At 47.8% G+C, this 23203-nt stretch overlaps 1 protein-coding gene across 1 annotated transcript; it reads left to right on the forward strand.

Moving 5' to 3' along the window:
- Positions 1 to 5116: 5116 nt before the first annotated feature.
- On the forward strand, positions 5117 to 21203 carry LOC140720038 (C-type lectin domain family 9 member A-like). Its single transcript, XM_073034938.1, has 6 exons — positions 5117 to 5225; positions 9849 to 9947; positions 11589 to 11731; positions 12245 to 12309; positions 20264 to 20357; positions 21045 to 21203. The coding sequence occupies exons 1-6, from the start codon at positions 5117 to 5119 to the stop codon at positions 21084 to 21086; spliced, it is 552 nt and encodes a 183-aa protein (XP_072891039.1). The 3' UTR covers positions 21087 to 21203.
- The last annotated feature ends 2000 nt before the right edge of the window (positions 21204 to 23203 follow it).

Raw genomic sequence — 23203 nt, forward strand, 5'->3', positions numbered from 1 at the left:
AAACACAGAATGCCTAGATCACAATACTGTGAGAACATGTACTTACCTCCGAACCATCCAGCCCTTTTAAAGAATGGACTTCTAAATTACCTAGGTTGACGAATAGCTCTCTATTTTCTTGAGCTCCACGTACCTGTCCAGAAGACTGTTAAAAGTGCCTGTCCTGTCGGGCTCCATCACCGTGTCTGGCAGCGCATTAGGCGTACACACCACTCTCTCCGAACAAAAATAAAAATACCCCTGACATTCCCTCTGTTCCTACTTCTAAGCAGCTTAAAACTGTGGCCCTCTCGAGCTATCCATTTCACCGCAGGGAGAAAAAGGCCTCTGACTATCCACGCGACCAATGCCTCTCATCATCTTATACACCTTATCAGGTCATCTGTCATTCTCCATCGCTCCAAGGAAAAACGGCCGAGTTTACTCAACCTATTTCTCATAAGGCAGGCTCTCCAATCCAGGCAACATTCTTGTAAATCTCCTCTGTACCCTCCCCCAAGTCTTTCCTGTAGTGAGGCGGCCAGAACTGAGCAGTGTATTTCAGATGGGTTCTGACCACGGTCCTATATAGCTGCAACATTACCTTTCGGCTCCTAAACTCAGTCTCACGATTGATGAAGACCAATGCCCCATATGCTACCTTAACCACAGAGACAACCTGCGCCGCAGCGTTGTGTGTCCTATGGACTCGGACCCCAAGATCCCTCTGATCCGCACACTGTCAAGAGTATTACCATTAATACTATATTCTGCCATCTTATTTTGTCCTGCCAATATGAACTACCTCACACTTACCTGGGTTGAACTCCATCTGCCACTTCTCAGCCCACGTTTGCATCCTATGAATGTCCTGCAGTAAACTCTGACAGACGTCAAAATAGGGGGGATTTACAACAGCCCCAACCATTCTATCATCCGCATTTTAATCAACCACACTTTCACATTCTCATCCAGGTCATTTATAAAATCAGGAAGAGTAGAGCTCCCAGAACAGATCCCTGAGGAACTCCACTGTTCACCGGGCTCCATGCAGAATATGACCCGTCCACAACCTCTCTTTGCCTTCTGTGGGCAAGCCAGTTCTGGATCACAAAGCAATGCCCCCTCGGGCCCCATGCCTCCTTATCTTCTCAATAAGCCTTCCATGGGTAACTTATCAAATTCTCGGTGAGATCAATATACACTACATCTACTGCGCTACCTTCATCAATTTTTTTCAGTCACATCCCGATAAATATTCAACCAGTCTCGGAAGGCACGACCTGCCCTTTCACAAATCCTTATGACTTACTGATCAGATTAATCATATTATGCCTCTGCAAATGTTCATAAATCCAGCCTCTCAGGATATTTTCCGTCAACGTACCAACCACTGAAGTACGATTCATTGGTCTGTAAGTTCCTGGGCTATCTCTACTCCCTTTCAAAAATAAAGGAACAACATCCGCAACCCTCCAATCATCCGGAATCTCTCCCGTCCCCATTGATGGTACAAATGTCATCGCCAGAGGCTCAGCATTCTCCTCGCTCAGATCGCACAGTAGCCTGGTCGTCCTTTCCCGGTGACCCATGCAACCGGATGCTTTCTAAAAGCGACGGCATATCGTCTTTATTAATATCTACATGGTCATGCTTTTCACACTCCGCTCTATGTCACCCTGACAATCGGCAGAATCCTTTACCCTAGTGAATACTGAAGCAAAGTATTCATTATGTACCTCTACTATCTCCTCCGGTTCCATACACATTCTTTCACTTTCACACTTGATTCGTCCTAATCTCTCAAGAGTTATCCATTTGTTCTTCACATACTTACAGAATGTCCTGCGATTTACATTAATCGTATCCTCCAAAGCATTCGGTGAGGCCGAATTTGGAGTCTTCTGTGCAGTTTTGGTCACCGAATTACAGGAAGGATATTAAGAAGGTTGAAAGAGTGCAGAGTAGGTTTACAAAGATGTTGCCGTGACTTGAGAAACTGAGTTACAGAGAAAGGTTGGATAGGTGAGGACTTCATAGCCTGGAGCGCAGAAGAATTAGGGGAGTTTTGATAGAGATGTATAAAATTATTATGGGTATAGATAGAGTAAATGCAAGCAGGGCCTTTTTGCACTGAGTCTAGGGGAGAAGAAAAACAGAGGACATGGATTAAGGGTGAAGGGGGAAATGTTTAAAGGAACATTAGGGGGGGGGGGCTTCTTCACACAGAGAGTAGTGGGAGTGTGGAATGAGTTGCCAGATGAAGTGGTATATGTGGGCTCACTTTTAACATTTAAGAAAAACTTGGACAGATACATGGATGAGAGGGTGTATGGAGGGATACAGCCCAGTTGCTGATCAGTGGGAATAGGCAGAAACAAATGGTTCGGCACAGCGAAGAAGGGCCAGAAGGCCTGTTTCTATGTTGTAATGTTCCGTGGTTCTATGATTCTATTAGTCCCGCTCCAGTTCAGGTGCGACCCGTCCCGTCTGAACAGGTCCCTCCTCTCCCTGGAACCATGCCCAATTATCCAGAAACATGAAGCCCTCCCTCCTGCACTAACTCCTTAGCCACGTATTTAGCTGCATTATCTTACTATTCATAGCCTCACTAGCACGTGGCACGGTTCGCAATACTGAGACAGCCACCCTGGAGGTCCTGTCCTTCAACCTTGCACCAAACTACTTAAACTCTTTTTGCAGGACATCGTCCTCCTTCCTATTCACTTCATTGGTCCCTACATGGTCCACGACATCTGGCTGCTCACCCTCCCTCTTGAGAATACTCGGAATACTAAGGTGTTAGAGGTTTATGCAGGGGAACATCTTTAATCTATTAATTAAGATACCATTCGTCTCAAGGTAGTTATGAAAAAGGAGAGGTCCTGTCCTCGGGTTTGGATTCTAATTTGGAACAAGGCCAATTTACCTTGGATCAGAATGGATCGGGGAAGTGTGGATTTGGACAAGTTTTTTTTTTCTCTCTGGCGATGGTGCACTTGGTAATTTAGATCCCTAGCGCAGTTTCATCTCAGTGTTCAAGTGAATGGCCTATGCTCTGAATATTGGGAAGTGTTGAAGGAGAGAGGGACTTTGGTGTGCAAGTCTGTGGTACACACACTGTGAATGGTGAGGAGTGCCAAGGGACTGACACACGTCCCACTCGACACCGACACAGCCTCGCCGTGAAACCGACACGTCCTTCATTGTGACACCCGATAGTCCGACACACTCTACATCATAATACTGACACACTCCTTTCGGTCTCCATTACCCGTACCCCTCCCGTCTCCTCACTAACTAACCTCTATATCCTCGAGCGTATTCCCACTCCCATATCCTTCCTCGTATGCATTACACACCCTTATCTCTCCTACACTTGGCCTCTTTCCGTCATCCCACACCTCCCCTATGCCCCTCCATGTATTCAGAAGGAACTGTGATGAGGGAGCGGGAGAGATCACGTCTGTTGTCACACCTCCCTCTTTCCCCCCGATTATCGATTTCCCGGTTCTGAAATCTCTCCACTGCTCTGTGTGATCAGGCCAATCATGCGGTGTCACCCCAACAGCCTCCATTGGCTGTAATCTCACCATCCCTTCCTGCAAAGCGCTCTGCACTCATTTCGGCCTCTGTTCTCCACACCCCATCCGTGGAACAGGGGGAAGGTTACCAACTTCACAAAACAACTGAACCCAACAGCCTGTTCTGAGACGATGTGGTTGGAGCACCCCCCAGTGGTTGACATCTGGCAGTGCATGGCACGACTGTGTGGAGAGAGATTCACTCAGTGTCTAACTCCAGATGTGTGTGATAGGGCTGCCTGTAGTGAGCTTCAGTTCTTCTCTGACCCCGGGTGTGTGTTCGGGACGGGGAAGAAGGAGCTTCTCTCTGTGTCTGCACCCGGAAGTGTGTCAATGGAAAATGTGGAAAGAGATTCACCAGGGAACTGTGTGATTGGATGGCATGGAGTGAGACCCCCTTCTGTGTCTGAGTGAGAGATACAGGTGATTTCCTTGTCTCCAAGCAAGGAGAAGCAGTCAGGTAAATGTCACTCACACGTGTCGGCGAGTGGCCAATAAATAGCAGCGATTCTCGGAAGTATCAGCGTTTAAACAGCAACCACTCAGGGTCTGGGATTCATGAGAAAGAGCAAATAAAATATATGGCTAGTGCAAGCGGAAAGGGCACTGTTGAAGTGAGCAATGTCATCCTGGCGATTATTTACCGCTTTGCTGCTTCAAGGAGGAAAGTCTTGAGTGAGAGAAAGCACGAAACTGTTGAGAGATTTGTTTTCGTTTCATTTATTGTTTCCATCTTCAGGATTGCACAGTTAAACTAGTAGGCAATGGCTGGCTGGAGCGTTGAATGCTCCTCTTGCAGGACGTGGGACGGCAGGGAGACCTCCAGTGTCTCTGAAACTTCACCTGTCAGAAGTGCATCCGGATGCAGCTTCTAAACACTCGGGGTTAAGGAGCTGGATCTGGAACTGGATGAACTCAGGGTCATTCGGGAAGCTGAGGGGTTGATAAGGACGGCATACTGGAAGCAGTTTGACCCACCGTGTAGGACAGAGGAAACAGCGTGATAGTCAGGAAGCTGAAAGGGGTTAAGCAGCCAGGGCAGAATATTCTTGTGGCCAAGTTCTTGGGCAATAGGTGGTTTGGGAGAGGGCTATCTCCCTGCAGAGGTATAGCTGGTAATTTGAAGCCCAAGCGCCATTTAACCTCAGTGCCCAAGGAAAATGCCCAGACTGTCAATGGTGGGAAGGGCTGACGCGAGAGGGCGACATCGGTGTACACTGCTGGGATACACACATTGTGAATGGTGAGGAGAGCCGAGGAAACGAGCGACGGGAATTGGGACTTGGGTGTACTCTGCTGGGGTACACACATTGTGAATGGTGAGGAGAACCGAGGAAGCGAGCGACGGGAATTGGGACAGAGTCTCAAGTTTCCGAGTCCACAAAGTAGTTTCTTGTTGCCTCGTTACCGGAAGAGTGTGGGGGTCTTCTGAGAGAATGCAGAGGAAATTCACAGGGACGCTGCCTGGAATAAACAGTATAATATGTAACCATCAGGGGTGGGTTATTTCAGGAAACAAAGTCACGAAACGATTTTTTTTCCCCACAGACGACATGGGAAGTGAACGACCCGCAGGGAGAGACCGATCAGACTCAAGCATATGGCTAATCTGCGTTTTATCAGCGGCCCTCATTGTCACGGGTATCTGCTGGAGGATTCATGGTGAGTTTCACACCGCTCGGAACTACCAATCTGCAGAGAATAAAAATGGCTATTGTAACAGTGACACATTACCAACATTACCCCGAAACACCCTTCACTGTGATACCCAAGACACCCCTCACTGTGGTACTGACGGGCAACTTATAATGACTACGACCACAATCCTTCACTGTGACCCCGACACAACCCCCACCAACGCATCGCTCAACGTAATACCGACACACAACTGCCAATCATAGAACCATAGAAACATTACAGCACAGAAACAGGCTTTTTGGGCTCTTCTTGGCTGTGCTGACCCATTTTCACTGCCTAGTTCCACTGACCTGCAGCTAGACCATATACCTGCTTACCCCTCTCATTCATGTACCAGTCCAAGCTTTTCTTAAATGATAAAAAGTAAGCCTGCATTCACCAATTCAAATGGCATCTCATTCCACACTCCCACTACTCTCTGTGTGAAGATGCCCCCACTAATGTGCCCTTTAAACTTTTCGCCCTTCCCCCCTTAACCCATGTCCGTCGTTTCCATTTTTCTCCCCTAAACTCAGTTGAAAAAGCCTGCTTACATTCACTCAATCTGATACCTATCATAATTTTATAGACCTCTATCAAATCTCCCCTCATTCTTCACGCTCCATGGAATAAAGTCCTAACCTATTCACCCTTCCTCTGCAACTCAGTTTCTCAAGTGCCGGCAACATCCTTGTAAACCTAATCTGCACTCTTTCAACCTTATTAATATCCTTCCTCTAAGTAGGTGACGAAATGTAAACGGAACACTCAAATTCGGCCTCATCAATGTCTTAGAAAACCTTGCCATAACATTCCAACTCTTATACTCAATAATTTGCTTTATAAAGGCCAATGAGCAGAAAGCTCTGTTTACGACCCTATCTACCTATGATGCCACTTTTAGAAAATTATGTATCTGTATTCACAGATCCCTCTGATCTACTGCACTCCTCCAGTGTCTTACCATTTTACCTTGTAGTTTTCTACCTTGGTGTTTCCTTCCAAAGTGCAATACCTCACACTTGTCTGCATTAAACTCCATCTTCCATTTGTCATCCCACTTTTCCAACTGGTCCAATTCCCTCTGCAAGCTTTCAAAATCTTCCTCACTGTCCACTACACCTCCAATCTTTGTATTATTAGCTGATCCAATTCACCACATTATCATCCAGATCATTGATATAGATGACAAATAATAATGGACCCAGCACTGATCCCTGTGGCACACCACTGGTCACAGACCTCCACTCAGAGTAACAATCCTCCACTACCACTCTCTGACTTCTCCCATTGAGCCAATGTCTAATCCAATTTACTACCTAACCATGTATACCTAGCGACTGAATCTTCCTATCTAACCTCCCATGCGTGCCCTTGTCAAAGGCCAAACTGAAGTTCATGTAGTGAACATCCACGGCCTTCCCTTCATCTACTTTCCTGGTAACCTCCACGAAAAACTTTAATAGATTGGTTAAACATGACCTACCAAGCACAAAGCAAATCCCCTTGCAAATCTAAATTAAACCATCCGCAATTGCACGAGCAAACCTCCCTGCAAGGATATGGGTGCCCCGTAGTTCAAATGTAACTCGTCTCTCTTGAACAGGTCCCACCTGCTCAGAGGAGGTCCCAAACATCCAAAAATCTTAAACCGTACCCCTATAGCAGTTCCTCAACGACGTGTTCATCCTCCAGATCATCTGACACTTACCCTCACTGGCACGTGGCACAGGAAGCAATCTTGATAACACTACCCTCGGGGTCCTGCTTTTTAACTCCCTACCGAACTCTCCATACTCAATCTTCAGGACATCCGCAATCTTTCTTCCTACGTCATTTGTACCGACGAGAACCATGACATCTGGCTGCTCACCCTCCCACTTCAGAATGTTGTGCACAAGATCAGAGATATCCCTGACCCTGGCACCCGGGAGGCAACAAACCATCCGGAAGTCTCTGTCACGACTACAGAACCTCCTGTCTGTACCTCTAACTATCGAGTCTCCTATCACTACCGCTCTCCTCATCTGCCCCCTCCCTTCTGCACTGCAGAACCAGACTCAGTGCCAGAGATCCGGCAGTCGCAGCTTGTCCCGGGTAATTCATCCCTCCCAACAGCATCCAAATCTGTATACATGTTGTTGAGGGGAATGGCCGCAGGGGATCCCTGCTCTGTCTGCCCTTTACCGCTTCCCTCGCCTGACGATAACCCAATTACCGGTGTCCTGCTTCTTTTCCGTTACTACCTCCCTGAAACCACTATCTATAAACTCCTCATTCTCGGGATTGAACCGGAGGTCATCCAGCTCCTGTCCAGTTCCCAAACGCGGATTGTTAGGAGCTGCAGCTGGATGCACTTCCTGCAGGTGTCGTTGTCAGGGACAGCGGAGGTCTCCCTGACTTCCCATATCCTGAACGAAGAGCATTCCAGCATCCTGCCTGGCATTCTCTCTACTCTAAACTAACGAAACAAAACATACCAGAACCTACATTTGAAAAGGTTCCACACGGTAGGCTTATTCAGAACGACAGAAGGAATGGGATTCAGGGAAGTTTGACCAGGTGGGTTCAGAATCCGCATGCTTGCAGAAAATAGGGGTCGTGGTGGAGGGAGTACATTCGGATTGGAGGGCTGTGACTATTGGTGTCCCACAAGGATCGGTTCTGGGACCCCTAATTTTCGAGAATATTATTAACGACCTGGATGTGGGGATTAAAGTCTTGGTTGGCAAGTTTTCAAACGACACGAAGGTTTGTGGTGTTGCGGATCGTGTGGAGGATTGTCAGAAATTGCAGAGAGACATTGACAAGATGCAGAAGTGGGCTGAGAAGTTGCAGATGGAGTTCCACTCGGAGAAGTGTGAGGTGGTACACTCTGGCAGGACAAACTCCAAGGCAGAGTACAATGTAAATGGCAGGATACCTGCTTACTATGGAGGAGCAGAGGGATCTGGGGGTATATGTCCAGGTGAGTTAAGAAAGCTTATGGAATGTTTGCTTTCAGAAGTCGAGGGACAGAGTTTAAGAGTCGCGGGGTAATGATGCAGCTCTATAAAATTCTGGTTAGACCACACTTGGAGTACTGTGTCCAGTACTGGTCGCCTCACTGTAGGAAGGATGACGAAGCATTGGAAAGGGTACAGAGGAGATTTACCAAGATGCTGCCTGGTTTTGAGAGTATGCATTATAATCGGAGATTAAGGGAGCTAGGGCTTTACTCTTTGGAGAGAAGGAGGATGAGAGGAGACATGATAGAGGTATACAAGATATTAAGAGGAATAGACAGAGTGGACAGCCAGCGACTCTTCCCCAGGGCACCACTGGTCAGTACAAGAGGACATGGCTTTAAGGTAAGAGGTGGGAAGTTCAAGGGGGATATTAGATAATTTTATTTTACTCAGAGAGTGGTTGGTGCATGGAATTCACTGCCTGAGTCAGTGGTGGAGGCAGATACACTAGTGAAATTTAAGAGCCTACTAGACAGGTAGTCGGTGGATATTAAGGTGGTGGGTTATATAGGAGGCAGCGTTTAAGGGATCGGCACAACATTGTGAGCCGAAGGGCCTGAAATGTGCTGTACTATTCTATGTTCTACAAAACAGACACACACTAAACCGTGATAAAAACACGACCTTTACCGTAACCCAATCAAGTCACGTCCTGACACCGACACACCATTCACAATATCATCGCAAATGTTGTTACCGTATCACGGTCACGACCTTCAACGAGACACAGGTGCACTCCTGACCGCGGCACTGATTCGGCCTTCGCCGTGACACACATACGTGGCTGTCACACTGACCACAACGTACCCCTCACTAATACCGACATGGCCCTGACGGTATTACTAATAAACTCCTCAAGCAACACCGACACACACCTCACAGTGACACCGACACGCTCTTCACCGTGACACTGAGGTACCGCACACCGTGACATCTTCACGCTCCTCAGCGTGATCCCCTCTGCACCGCATCGTGACAAAGACTCACACGTCAGTGTAAAACCCTTTACCGTGCCAATAACACCCCTCAACATAACGACGATGCACCGTTAACTGAGGCAATTACCCACACCTCACCCTGACACAGGCAAACCCCTTAACAGATACCGACAGCTAAATTCACAATGACGCAATGACATCGACATAGAACTCTCCGTTGCACCGACACACGCCTTAGCGTGTCACTCTCACACACACCGTGGCCATGACATGTCTCTCACCGTGGCACTAACATACCCTTTTCTTTGCGACCAGCACACCCCACACCATGACACCCTGACACGTCATTGTGACCCGGTGCACCTCCCGCCGGGGCATAGAAACTCCTATCACAGTGATACCGACACGTATCTAACAACAAGTCAGACATAACGACGCAGAACCCCATGGTAACAACAAATCCTTAAAAGGGACAATGATATAGCCCCGAGCGTGACACAGACACATCAATCAAGGTGGCGCTGACGCCTCTCACTGTGCCCACAGCATATCATTCACTGTGACATCCTTCACCGTTACACTGACACAGCAGTCTCTGTGAACAGTCGGTAGTGTGACGCTAACTCACGTAAAGGCTAAACATCCTTCACCATCTCTCTCAGTGTCACAGATCCGTCACCAGTTCACTGAGATGGAAACGAAGTACAGATCTGTCAACGAAGTCAAGGCTCAAATCTGTGAATTGTTGACCAGCAGAAAAGGTGAGACATCATCCCCCTCTTTCACCCGCTCCTCATCACAGGGCAGACATGGAGAGAGGAAGCGTCACTCTGTGCTTGACATCGGGAGTGTGTGAAGAGATGGTATGGAGGGTGATTCGCTCTGTGTTTGACCCGGTGAGTGTGTGATGAGGCTGCGTGAAGGAAGTTTCACTCTATCACCGAATCCAGGAGAGTGTGATGGGACGTGGAGGGAGATTCACTCTGTGTCTGACCCCGGGATAGTTAGACGTAACATTGCAGCTTCTCTTTATATCTCACTCCGGGAATGTCTGATCGAACTTTTTAGATCCAGCTTCACTCTGTGTCTGGCAGTGGGATAGTGTGATAGGACAGTGCCCAGAGAGATTCACCCCATGTCTGACCGCTGAAGTGTGTTATGAATCCGGGAGTGAGTGACGGGTCGTTGCAGAGGGCGACTCATTTGTGTCCGGGAGTGTGTGATGGGATCGTGGAGAGACAGCTCCAGTCTCCGTCTGATTCCCGGAGTGAGTGAGGGAGCTACACGCTGTGACGAGCCAGGGAGTGTGTGATGTGACAGTGTGAAGGCAGCTTCCCTCTGTGTCTGACACTTTGCTCTGTGGAGTGTTGAGATTCTGTGGAGGGAGAATGACACTCCCTCTGGCATTTGTCATGTGCGCTGAGGGAGGTTCTTTCCGTGTCTGGCCACTGGAGTGTGTGATGGGACAGAAAGAGAGACACACATTGTGTCGGAACAAGGCTGTCTGTGACTGGACTTTGCAGAGGAATCTAAATTCTGTTCTCTGATCCAGGGAGTGTGTGATGGGACAGTGTGCAGTGAGCTTCACTCTGTGTCTGATCCCGGGTGGGTGTGATGGGACGGTGTGGAGGGAGCTTCACTCAGGTTCTGACACCGGGAGTGTATGATGGGACGGTGTGGAGGGAGATTCACACTGGGCCTGACCCCGTGAGTGTGTGATGGGACAGTGTGGAGGGAGATTCACTCTGTGTTTGATCCAGAATGTGTGTTATGATACGGTGCGAAGGGTGATTCACTCTGTGTCTGACCCCGGGAGTGTGTGATGGGACATTGTGGAGGGAGATTTACTCTGTGTTTGATCCCGGGTGTGTGTGATGATACGGTGTGGAGGGAGATTCACTCTGTGTCTGATCACGGGAGTGTGTGATGGGACGGTGTGGAGGAAGATTCACTCTGTGTCTGACCCCGGGTGTGTGTGATGATACGGTGTGGTGGAAGATTCACTCTGTGTCTGACCCCGGGTGTGTGTGATGTGACGGTGTGGAGGGAGATTCGCACTGTGTCTGACCCCGGGAGTGTGTGATGGGACAGTGTGGAGGGAGCTTCACTTTGTGTCTGACCCCTGGAGTTTGTGATGGGACGGTGTGGTGGGAGCTTCAGTCCGCATCTATTCCCATGTGTATGTGATGGGACGGTGTCTGTTTCCCGGCGGATTCACTGTCACGATCGGAAATTCCAGAGCAAATTTGTCAAGGGACCGGTGAGGAGGGTGTTCCATTCTTTTTTTGACCAGTTGTGTGTGATGGGATGATGAGGAGGGTTCTTCTTTCTCTGTTTGACTCAGAACGGATGTAATGGACGGTACGCAGGGAGATTCACTGTTTCTTCTTCCTAATTTCCAGAGCAAGGGTTTCCCCAGAACTGCATCAGAAGTGAAGGCCCGTGTTATTTCATATCCACAGATAACACTTCCTATGATGAAGCGAAGCAGTATTGTTCGAAATCTAACTCTAAACTTCTTGAAATAAATTCAGCAGATGAAGAGGTACGTGTCAGTTCGACGGAAGATATATCCACACCAGAGTGAAGCTCCCTCCACACAGTTTGATCTCACACGTCCGGGGTCAGACACAGAGTGAAGCTCCCTCCTTCTCGTCCCAGCACAGACTCCTGCTGTCAGAAACGGAATGAATCTCCTTCGCACCGTTCCATCACGCATGTCCGGCGTCAGACACAGAGCGAGGCTCCTTCCACACCGTCACATCCTGCACTCCCCGGTTCAGACACAGAGTGAATCTCCCTCCAGTCCGTCCCATCACACTCTCCCGGGGTCAGACGCAGATGAGGCTCCCTCCACACCGTCACATCATACACTCAAGTGGTCAGACACAGAGTGAGGCTCACTCCAAACCGTGCCATTCATATTCTCGCGTGGTGAGACACAGTATTAAATTCATTCAACACTATCCCTTCACATTCACCTAGGTTCAGACATAAAGGGACGCACCGTAAATATCTTTGGAATTCAATCAGTAATGATAGCAATTTAATTTCGCAGAATTTTGTCACCAAAACTCTCCACGACCAAGGCAATATATATTGGATTGGAAAATGCAAAGACGGGTGAGATTTGGGATCTTGTAAGTTTCTGAAAGAAAGTGGGTCGTCGGATTGATACAGGCTGCGAGAGGCGAGTGGGCAGTGGGTTTATTTTGGGGACTGGCACAAGCTGCGGGAAGGTTGTGAGCAGTGGGATTAGTTTGTGGTCAGACACGGGTTGCTGAAGGGAGTGAACATTGGTATGAGTTTACGGACTGACTCTGGCTATGGTGATAGAGGCGTTTTGGGGACTGAATAAGTTCTGCGGTGAGTGAATGGGCATTTGGATTTGTTTGAGGATCGACAAGGGCTGTTGGTACAGAGTGTGCAGTAGAATTAATTGAACCATATAACTACATAACAATTACAGCACGGAAACAAGCCATCTCTGCCCTTCTGGTATGTGATGAGTGCTTACTCTCAGCTCGTCCCATGCCTCTTCCACATCTACTGGAAGCTCGTTTGACCGCACAGCTGCCACTCTCTGAGTGAAGAAGATCCCTCTCGAGTTGCCCCTGAACTTTTGCCCCTTAACTCTCAACTCATGTCCTCTTGTTTTAATTTCCCCTCCTCTCAATGGGAAAGTCTCTCAGCGTCAACTCTATCTAACCCCCTCAAAATTTTAAATACCTCATTCAAGATCCCCCTCAACCTTCTATGAATAAAGAACTTGTTCAACCTTTCTCTGCAACTTAGGTGCTGAAACCCAGGTAACATTCTAGTAAATCTCCTCTGTATTCTCTCTATTTTGTTGACATCCTTCCGATAATTCGGTGAACAGAACTGCACAGAATACTCCAAATTTCGTCAACCAATGCCTTGTACAATTTTAACATTACATCCCAACTCCAAATTTCGTCAACCAATGCCTTGTACAATTTTAACATTACATCCCAACTCCAAAACTCAATTCTCTGATTTATAAACGCCAGCATACCAAAAGCTTTCTTCACCACCCTGTCCACATGAGATTCCACCTTCAAGGCACTATGCGCCAATATTCCTAGATCACTCTGTTCTACAGAATTCCACAATGCCCTGCCATTTACCATGTAAGTCCTATTTTGATGAGTCCTACCAAAATGTAGCAACTCACAGTTATAACCATTAAACTCCATCTGCCATCTTCCAGCACACTCTTCCAGCTGGGCTAAATCTCTCTGCAAGCTTTGAAATCCTACTTCATTATCAACAACAGCATCTATCAGCAACATCTGCATACTTATTAATCCAATTTACCACCCCATCATCCAGATCATTAATGTATATGACAAACAACATTGGACACAGTACAGATCCCTGAGGCATACCTCTAGTCAGCGGCCTCCAACCAGACAAACAGTTATCTACCACTGCTCTCCGGCATCTCCATCCAACTACTGTTGAATCCACTTTACTACCTCAGTATTAATACCTAATGAATGAACCTTCCTAACTAACTTCCGAGGGGAACCTTGTCAAAGGCCTTACTGAAGTGCTGATCAGCTGGCTCCCATCTTCACTCAGCTCTATAACAGATCTCTGGAGCTGAGTGAGGTTCCGACTTGCTTCAAGCGCTCTACCATCATCCCGGTCCCCAAGAAACCCACCATCACAGGACTGAACGACTACAGACCTGTCGCATTGACATCTGTAGTCATGAAATCCTTTGAACGCTTGGTGTTGAACCACATGAAGACCCTCACCAGCAGCCTGCTGAATCCCCTGCAGTTTGCCTACGGGGCAAATAGGTCAGTAGACGATGCAGTCAACCTGGGACTGCACTATATCCTGCAACATCTGGATCATCCTGGGACCTATGCTCGGATGCTGTTTGTGGATTTCAGTTCGGCGTTTAACACCATCGTCCCTCATACCCTCTGCTCCAAATTGTCTCACCTTACTGTGCCACCTGACCTCTGCGATTGGATTTACAGCTTCCTGACCAACAGATGTCAGCAGGTAAGGATGAGACAGGTCACCTCGGATATTCGAATCACCAACACCGGCGCCCCCCAGGTGTGTCCTCTCTCCACTGCTGTTCTCCCTCTACACCAATGACTGCACCTCCTCCAACCCCTATGTGAAGCTTTTGAAGTTTGCAGACGACACCACCGTCATCGGACTCATCCAGACTAGTGATGAGTCTGCATATCGACAGCAGATGGACCAACTGGCGCTCTGGTGCAGTCGGAACAATCTGGAGCTGAACACGCTCAAGACAAAAGAGATGATAGTGGATTTCAGGAGACATCCCCCCGCTATGTCTCCCCTCACAGTCCTCAGCAGCCCTGTGTCCACCGTGGAGAACTTCAGGTTCCTGGGAACCACCATCTCTCAGGATCTGAAGCGGGAGCAGAACATCAGCTCCATCCTGAAGAAGGCCCAGCAGCGGATGTATTTCCTGCGGCTCTTGAGTAAATACCGTCTGCCTCAGGAATTGCTGCTGCAGTTCTACACTGCAGTCATTGAGTCTGTCCTGTGCACCTCCATCATTGTGTGGTTTGGAGCCGCCACCAAGCAGGATATAAACAGAATACAGCGCACAGTGAGGACTGCCGAGCGCATTATTGGAGACTCCCTGCCCTCTATTGTGGACCTGTACTCTTCCAGGTTGAAGAAGAGGGCGGGGAACATCATAAAGGACTCCTCCCATCCTGCGCACGGACTGTTTGATCTGCTTCCGTCTGGGAGGCGCTTCAGATCCCTCGAGACTAAGACTAATAGGCACTGGAGAAGTTTTTTCCCTACTGCGGTCACTTTGCTGAACAGTTAACTGCCGGTTAACTGTCGGCTAACTATTACTTGGATTGCACTACCTGTAGGTATAATCTATATTTTCATTTATATTTATCATTATTGTTGTTATGAGCAGAGAGACAACATCTGCCGGAAGTAAATTCCTTGTATGTGCATAGGTACTTGGCGATTAAAGTCTGATTCTGATTCTGATTCTGATATAGACAACATCCACTGCCTTACCCTCGTTAACTTTCCAAGTAACCTCTTCAAAACTTCAATAAGATTTGTCAAAAAGGATCCATGTCAACTGTTCATAATCCGACCCTGTCTATCCAGACAATGATATATTCTATTTCTAAGAGTAATTTCCATTAATTTACCTACCACTGACGTCAAACTTGCAGGCCGATAATTGCTGGTTTACTCTTAGATTCCTTCAAAAACAATGCAACCACATGAGCAATTCGCCAATCCTCCAGCACCATCCCCGTTTGTAATGACATTTGAAATATTTCTGTCAGAGCCCCTGCTATTTGTACACAAACTTCCCTCAAGGTCCTAGGGGAGACCCTGTCAAGACCCGAAGACATCCATTTTTATATTCTTTAAAAGCTCCAGTACTTCCTCTTCTTCAATCATCATAGTTTCCTTAACTACCCTGCTTGTTTGCCTTACCTTACACAATTCGATATCCTTCTCCTCAGTGAATACCGATGAAAAGTAATTGTTCAAAATCTCCCCCATCTCGTTTGACTCCACACATGGCTATCCACTCTGATTCTCTAAGGGACCAATTTTATATTTCAATATCATTTTCTTATTAATATAACTGCAAAAACCCTTTGGATTTATTTTCACCTTATTTGCCGAAGCAACCTCATATCTTGTTTTAGCTTTTCTAATTTCTTTTTTCAGATTCTTTTTACATTTTTTACATTTCTTGAGCACCTCATTTGCTCTTGTTACGTACCCAGTAACAGGGTGTCTGAGAAAGAAGAATCCGTTGTAGTCTGGTGATACTATATTAAAAAGTGTTTATTAATAAAATAAGCAAATCAATATCAATAATGCAAATATATAGATAACACACTTAATAATAATAAACCTAAAAGTGTAGGAATAACAAAAAGCAATAATAAACAAGCTCTATCGATGTCTAGGGGATAATGAATAGTCATAGAAAAAAATAAAGTTCAGTTCGGTTCATGAGTGCTAAGGTAGATATTGGTTGTTGTATTGTGATCGTTGGAGAGAGAGAGAGAGAGAGAGAGAGAGAGAGAGAGAGAGAGAGAGAGAGAGAGAGAGAGAGAGAGAGAGAGAGAGAGAGAGAGAGAGAGAGAGAGAGAGAAGTAACAGCTACAGCAGTCAAACCTTCCTTTGCGTTCTTGATCGGCCGTATCGTTGTGGCCATTCAGTTATGACCCCTCTGTCCTTCAGCTAGACCGTTCCTCTGTGGTAGACTCATTACTCTGACCTGAGTAGGCACACATGCAAGCCCCCACCGGCCCTGCTATAACACTGTGAGTTTTACTGACCGACCTCCTGGTTCGATCTCCGATTCCCCACACCTTCCCGTGGGTTCCAACACTCAATCAGTGTCCACTAGGGTGTCTCCTGGTGTGTCTGAGGGGTGTCTCTCCAGAGCTAACTTTTATCCCTTCTCACGGGGTCTCAGCTATCAATCAATTTTGAATGACGGTGTCCATCAAACCAGCCCACTGCGGCTGTCCACTGAGGAATGATAATGAACAGAATGGTACAAGATAAATAACCCTCTCAGAAGTCAAAATACGGTAAATCAACAAGACTCTCTCCCCTCTCTTATCTGTAGCAGATGTCCTTGCATTTTTTCTTTTCCATCTCTCTCTCATGAGCAGCATAGCAACAGTAATGGTTTGTGATTCTCCGGGGGGGGGGGGATATGGGCAATTCTGCACCCTTCTGCCCAGCAGAACTGTTCATCCTTCATAACACTCCATGCTGCCTTTATTTATTGTATATCTCTCCCTTTTTCTGAACCAAGTTTTCAATATCCCTTGAAAATGATGACTGTCTGAAACTTTTAAACTTTCCTTTCCACCTAACAGGAACATAAAGATTCTGTACCCACAGAATTTCAACGTTAAATGACCTCTATTTCTGTATTACATCCTTCCCATAAAACAAATTGTCCCAATCGACTCCTTCTAAATCTATTCGCATCTCCTCAAAGTTAGCCTTTCTCCAATCAAAAATTTCAATCCTATACTTCTCCATAATAATATTGAAACTAATGGTATTGTGATCACTGGACCTGAAGAGCTCCCCAAATCATACATCCGTCACCTGACCTATCTCTTTCCCTAACAGCAGATCCAGCACTGCCCTTTCTCCAGTTGGTAACTCTATGTATTGCTGCCAAACAATATACTGCATAGATTCTACAAACTCCAAACCATCCAGCACTTTTACAGAATTGGCTTCCGAGTCCATGTGCAGAAAATTAAAATCTCCCACAATCACAACCTTGTGCTTACTACAAATACCTGCTATCTCCTTACAAATTTGCTCCTCCAATTCTGGCTCCCCATTATGTGATCTATAATTGTTACTACACCTTTCCCATTCCTCAATTCCACCCAAATTGTCAACCTGTACGAGCCCTCTAATCTATCCTGCCTAACCACCGCTGTAATATTTTCTCTGGCAAGCAATGCAAGAACCCCTCCTCTTGCCCCTCCGATTCTATCAGACCTAAGCAAGGAAATCCACGAATATTTAGTTGCCAATCACACCCCTACTGCAAGCATGTTTAACTTACTGCTATAACATGATATTTCCAGGTATCAATCCATGCTCTAAGCTCATCCACTTTTCTTACAACGCTCCTAAGCATTAAAAGAGATGAATTTAAGAAACTCTGCGCCTTTTCCTCTCTATTTATTCCTAACGGTGCAGACAACTTTATTATCTTTTTCTTCCTTCTCTCCTACGTTTTCGGTCTGATCGCACCCCTTCTCTATCACCTGCTTATCCTCCCTCAGACACTGTTTACTAGCTTTCTCTATTTGTGAACCAACCTCCTCTCTCTCCTAGTCTCTTTAAAGTAATGCCCAACGCAACCATTCTAGTTTAAAGTCTCCCAGGAGCCTTTGCAATTCTCCCCGCCAGGATATTTTGTCCCCCTAGGATTCAAGTGTAACCCGTACTTTTTGTACAGGTCACTCCTGCCCTAAAAGTGTGCCCTATGATCTAGAAACTTGAATCCCTGCCCACTGCTCCAATCCCTCAGCATTTATCCTACAACTCCTTCCATTCCTACTGTCACTGTCGCGTGGCACAGGCAGTAATCCTGTGGTCCTTCTTCTCAACTGCCTTCCTTACTCCCTATATTCTCCTTTCAGGACCACTTCCCTTTTCCTACCTATGTCATTGGTACCTATACATACCACGACCTCTGGTTCCTCACCCTCCCACTTCAGGATATCCTGGACGCGATCCGAAACATCCCGGACCCTGGCACCAGGGAGGGAAACTACCATCCGTGTCTCCTGACTGCTTCCACAGAATCGCTTGTCTGACCCGCTAAGTATCGAGTCCCCTATTACTACTGTCTTCCTCTTCCTTTCCCTACCCTTTTGAGCTGCAAGGCCAACCTCTGTGACGGTGGCGTTGTCGTTTTCCCCAGGTAGATTGTTCCCCCACCAACAATACTCAAACAGGAAGACTTATTTTCAAGAGGTACAGCCAATGGTGTAGTTTCTAGTACCCGACTCTTCCCTTCTCTCTCCTGACTGCGATCCACCTGTCTGCCTCCCGTGGCCCTGGTGTGACCACTTGCCTTTAACTCCCCTCTATCATCTCCTCCCTCTCCCTGACCAGACGAAGGTCATCGAGCTGCAGCTCCAGTTCCCTAACACTGTCCCTTAGGAGCTGCAGCTCGGTGCACCTGGCGCAGATGTGAACGTCCGGGAGGTTAGGAGACTCCAGGACCCTCCCACATCCGACCCCGAGAACAACAAGCTGCCCTCACACTCATAATTCCCCCTTTCTTCAAATAACAGGAAAAAATAAACACTAAACCTACCTTGCCTCGCTCGTTTCCACCTAAGCCTGGTGAGCTAAAGCCCTTAAGATCCCGTCACTCTGCTCCCGGCTCACTCCGCTGCCCGCTGTATAAGGCTGTGTTCCTTTTCAATCTTCCCCGCTTCACTGTCCAATCTTCACACGCCTGCGCAGTCCCGCCTCCCTTAGCCTTGATGAGAAGAAGAAATCAAAATGGCTACCGCCGCACTCCCGTTCTGATCCTCAGACTTCCTTCTCCAAATGTGGGAACTGACATGGGCTCTGGGATGAGAGTGAGCAGTGCGAGAATTTTGGTGGTTGACACAGATCTTTAGGGGAAGTCTAGTGATTGGGATTATTTTGGGGACTCGCATGGGGCCTTGGGGAGAGAGTGGAGCTGTGAATCTCTTTTGGGAACTGACCCAGTTTGCGGGAGAGAGTGAGGCAGTGGGAGCACTTTGGGGCCTGGCACATGTCTGTGGGGAGAGAATGAGGGGTGGGTGTACTTTGGGGACAGACACACATCTGTAGAGAGAGAATGGTTCAGTGGGAGTACTCTGGCGACTGAGACACGTCCGTGGGGAGAGTATGGGAAGCGGGAGATGTTTTGGTGATTGACACAGGTCTCTAAGAAGAGGGTTGGGCTGTGGGATTATTTCGGGGACCGGCACGGGGCTGTGGGGAGAGTGTCAGGCAGTGGGTGTAGTTTGGACTGACACTGATCTATGGGATGGGAGTGGTGAGTGTGAGTACTTAGGCAGAAAACACAGGCCTGTGGGGAGAGAGTAAAGAAGTGGGAGCATTTTGAGGACTGACATGGGGCCTTGGAAGACATTGGCGCTGTGGGAATAATTTGCGGACTGACATGGACCTGTGAAGAGAAGGTTGGGTACTGTTGTTATTCTGGACACTGACACCAATCTGTGGGTAGAGAGTCGGGCAATGGATTACTGTGGTGACTGATACAGGGCTGTGCTGGGAAAGTGGGGTTGTGGGAGATGTTGGGGTGCCACAGGTCAATGGCGTCAGAGTCCCCTATTACTACTGCCCTCCTCTTCCTTTCTCTACCCTTCTGAACTACACGGCCACTGTCGTTTCCCCCAGGTAGGTTGTCCCCCCCCCCCAACAATACTCAAATGGTGAGGGAGGGTTTCATTGGTTTTGGGGACTGACTGATGGAGGTGCGTTGACATTGTTTTCCCCTCTTTGACAGGAAAGTGGCTTCGAATGTCATGTTCCGGTTGAGCGGTGGAGACCCCGAATGCGGTGAATGTGGACCGTATACTGCGCTTAAACCTTGCGATCAGGTTCGTACGGGCTTCATCTGTGAGAAGTCTGCACCTTTGTGCCCGGATATTTCTCAAAACATCCAGGATCTCTGTCAAAAACCCGTGGGACCGACTTGAATATAATGAGAAATCCCTCTTTCTCCATATTTCTCTTAACCACTCACTCTACCCCTTCCGCGACGCTGCCCCTCACCCTTACCCTATTCTCCTCTTTCCTTCAAATGCAATCTTACTCAACATCTTGCCCTCTCTTTACCCTCGTCCATCTAAAGTCTCCCTCTCATCCCTCCCCATTCTCTCCACCTCATCACCATTCATCTCCATATAAAGTCTGTCTCATCCCTCTCTACTCCCGCCTCCTATGTTTCATCGTCATTTTCCTCACCCCGCTTTCTTGCCTCCCCTCCCCCCAATTTCCCCTTCTATTCCCGGTCTCTCCCTCGATTCTCTACTCCGTCTCTACCACCCTCCCCTTGCCACTGTGTCCCTTTTATCTGACCCAACTCGTTCCCCGCTTCTGTCTTTAGCTACTCTCACCTCAATCATGTGCGTTAATGTTCTCGATACCCCAGTCCTGGGGAAATAGAGTGCACGCATTCGCCTTATCTGTGTCTCTCGTGGTTTTGTACACCTCTGAAAGGTCACCGAAAAAAGTCTCAGAATTCCCAACCTCGCTCCATAACTCAGTCCCTCCTGTCCCGGCAGCATCCTCGGAAATATCCCCCTGCAATCTTTCCAGTTCGTTGAGATTTTTCTTAGAGCAAGGCAAGCAGAACTGAACTCCATACTCCAAGTGCGGCCTGACCGACGTCATCTGCAACTGCTACGTCACCTCCGACTCCCGTACTCAGTGTCCTGACTGATGAAGGCCAGCGTGTCAAATGTCCTGTCCACAGGTATCGCATCTTTTCTACCGGATTCACGGTCTGCTTTACTATCTGTGACTTAGACCACCTGAGATTTGTTCTTTTGAAGAATCAGTAGGGCGCAAATGTGTAAACTTAATGTCAAATGCAAAGAAGCTAATAAATGCCGCAAAAATGTGGAGGTGGTGCTGATGCGTTGAAGAATATGCTGGCGGAGGGGAATAAGGTGTTCCTGGTTCATTGAGTTTTCAGTCTCCTGTTCGCCGTCAACCCTCCTTCCCAGCCGACCATCCTCGTCACCGTCATCCACGACTTCCCCTACAGCCTTCCCCGTTTCCGCCACCGCTGTCTTGTTCCACATATCCTGTCTCCATCACACTCCGTCCCCTGCACTCCGTGCCGTCTCCGTTATCTCCTCCTTCCCCAACTCCTCTCCCCGTCTCCCTGACCCGCTCCATCCCCTGCAGGTCCTCCACGATTCTACTAACCCTCTCCCTGCTCGACACGTCTCGCTCTCTCTCTGTTTATATGGAATTATGGCGAGAAAGGGGGAGAGGTGACCTCTGTTGTTGCACCACCCATCCCCCTTCCACCGGATATCGATCTCTCGGTTCTGAGCCTCTGCACTGTGCTGTGTGAAGAGGCCGATCGTTTGGTTCGACAACAATTCACCCCAGTGACCGCTATCTCACCACCATGTCCGTGCTCCCGTCAAAACCAACCCTTCTTCCAATTCCATCCTGTTCCCTGCACACCCTCTGAACAGAAACACATGCACATTCTACGAGCCGGTACACAATTCAAGACTTCAGGAACGGCAGAGTTTTGGGGATTGGTGAGAGGGAAGGAGCTTCGGAACATCGTAGTTTCTGAAGGGACCCGGGACAGTGAACTTCAGATTATGTCTGAACCCGGGTGTGTGCGCTAGGACGGTCCGGAGAAAGTGTCACTCAGAGTCTAACTTCAGGAGAGAGTGATGCGACTGTGTGGAGGGAGTTTCACTCTGTGCCTGTCCCCGGGAGTATGTGATGAGTGAGTGTGGAGGGAGCTTCACTGTGTCTGAACCCGAGAGTGTGTGATGCGGTGGTGTGGAGTGAACTTTACTCAGTGTCTGACCCCGGAAGTCTGTGGTATGACGGTATGGAGAGAGATGAACTCTGTGTCCGACCCTGGGAGTGTATGATGAGACGGTGCGTATGGAGATCCAGTCTGTGTCTGAACCCAGGAGTGTTGGATGGGATGGTGTGGAGAGATTTTCACTCTGTGTGTGTGTGTGTGTGTGTGTGTGTGTGTGTGTGTGTGTGTGTGTGTGTGTGTGTGTGTGATGAGCCGGAGTAGAGGGATAGAGCGGCGGGAAATTAGTTTTGACCGGAAATTAGAAGGTTTATATCTTTGAATCTTCAAGGAGGAAGCTTGGGTGAGAGAAGACACAGAATTGTTGGTTGATTTGTTTACAGTTTAATTATTGTTTCTTTCTTTATAATCGCAAAGTCAGAGCAGTAGCAATGTCTGGCAGGAGAGTTGAATGATCCTCTGCGAGATGTGGGAAGGCAGGGAGACCTCAAGAGCTCCTGACAACTTCACTTGTAAGAAGGTCATCCAGATTCACCTTCTAACACACTGTGTTACAGAGTTGGATCTGAAACTGGATGACCTCGGGATCATTCGGGAAGCCGAGGGTGTGATAGGGAGCACATATAGAGATGTATTTACACCCGATGTGTAGGATACAGGAAACTGGGTGAGAGCCAGGAAGGTGAAAGGCGTTAAAAGTCAGAATCAGTGCAGAGACCCCTTGTGGAAAACCCGCTCAATAACAGGTAGACCACATTGGATACTTCTGGATGGGAGGAGAGAGTTGCAAATGACCAAGCAGGGGAAAGTCTCACCGGTCAGGTGTCTGGCACTGACTATGGTTCTGTGGCTCAGAAAAGAATGGACTGAAAAATGGTGAGCTGTATCGACAGGGTTGTCTTTGTTGGGGGAGTCGAAATTAAA

The sequence above is a fragment of the Hemitrygon akajei genome, unplaced genomic scaffold (assembly GCF_048418815.1).
Source record: "Hemitrygon akajei unplaced genomic scaffold, sHemAka1.3 Scf000035, whole genome shotgun sequence".
NCBI lineage: Eukaryota > Metazoa > Chordata > Chondrichthyes > Myliobatiformes > Dasyatidae > Hemitrygon > Hemitrygon akajei.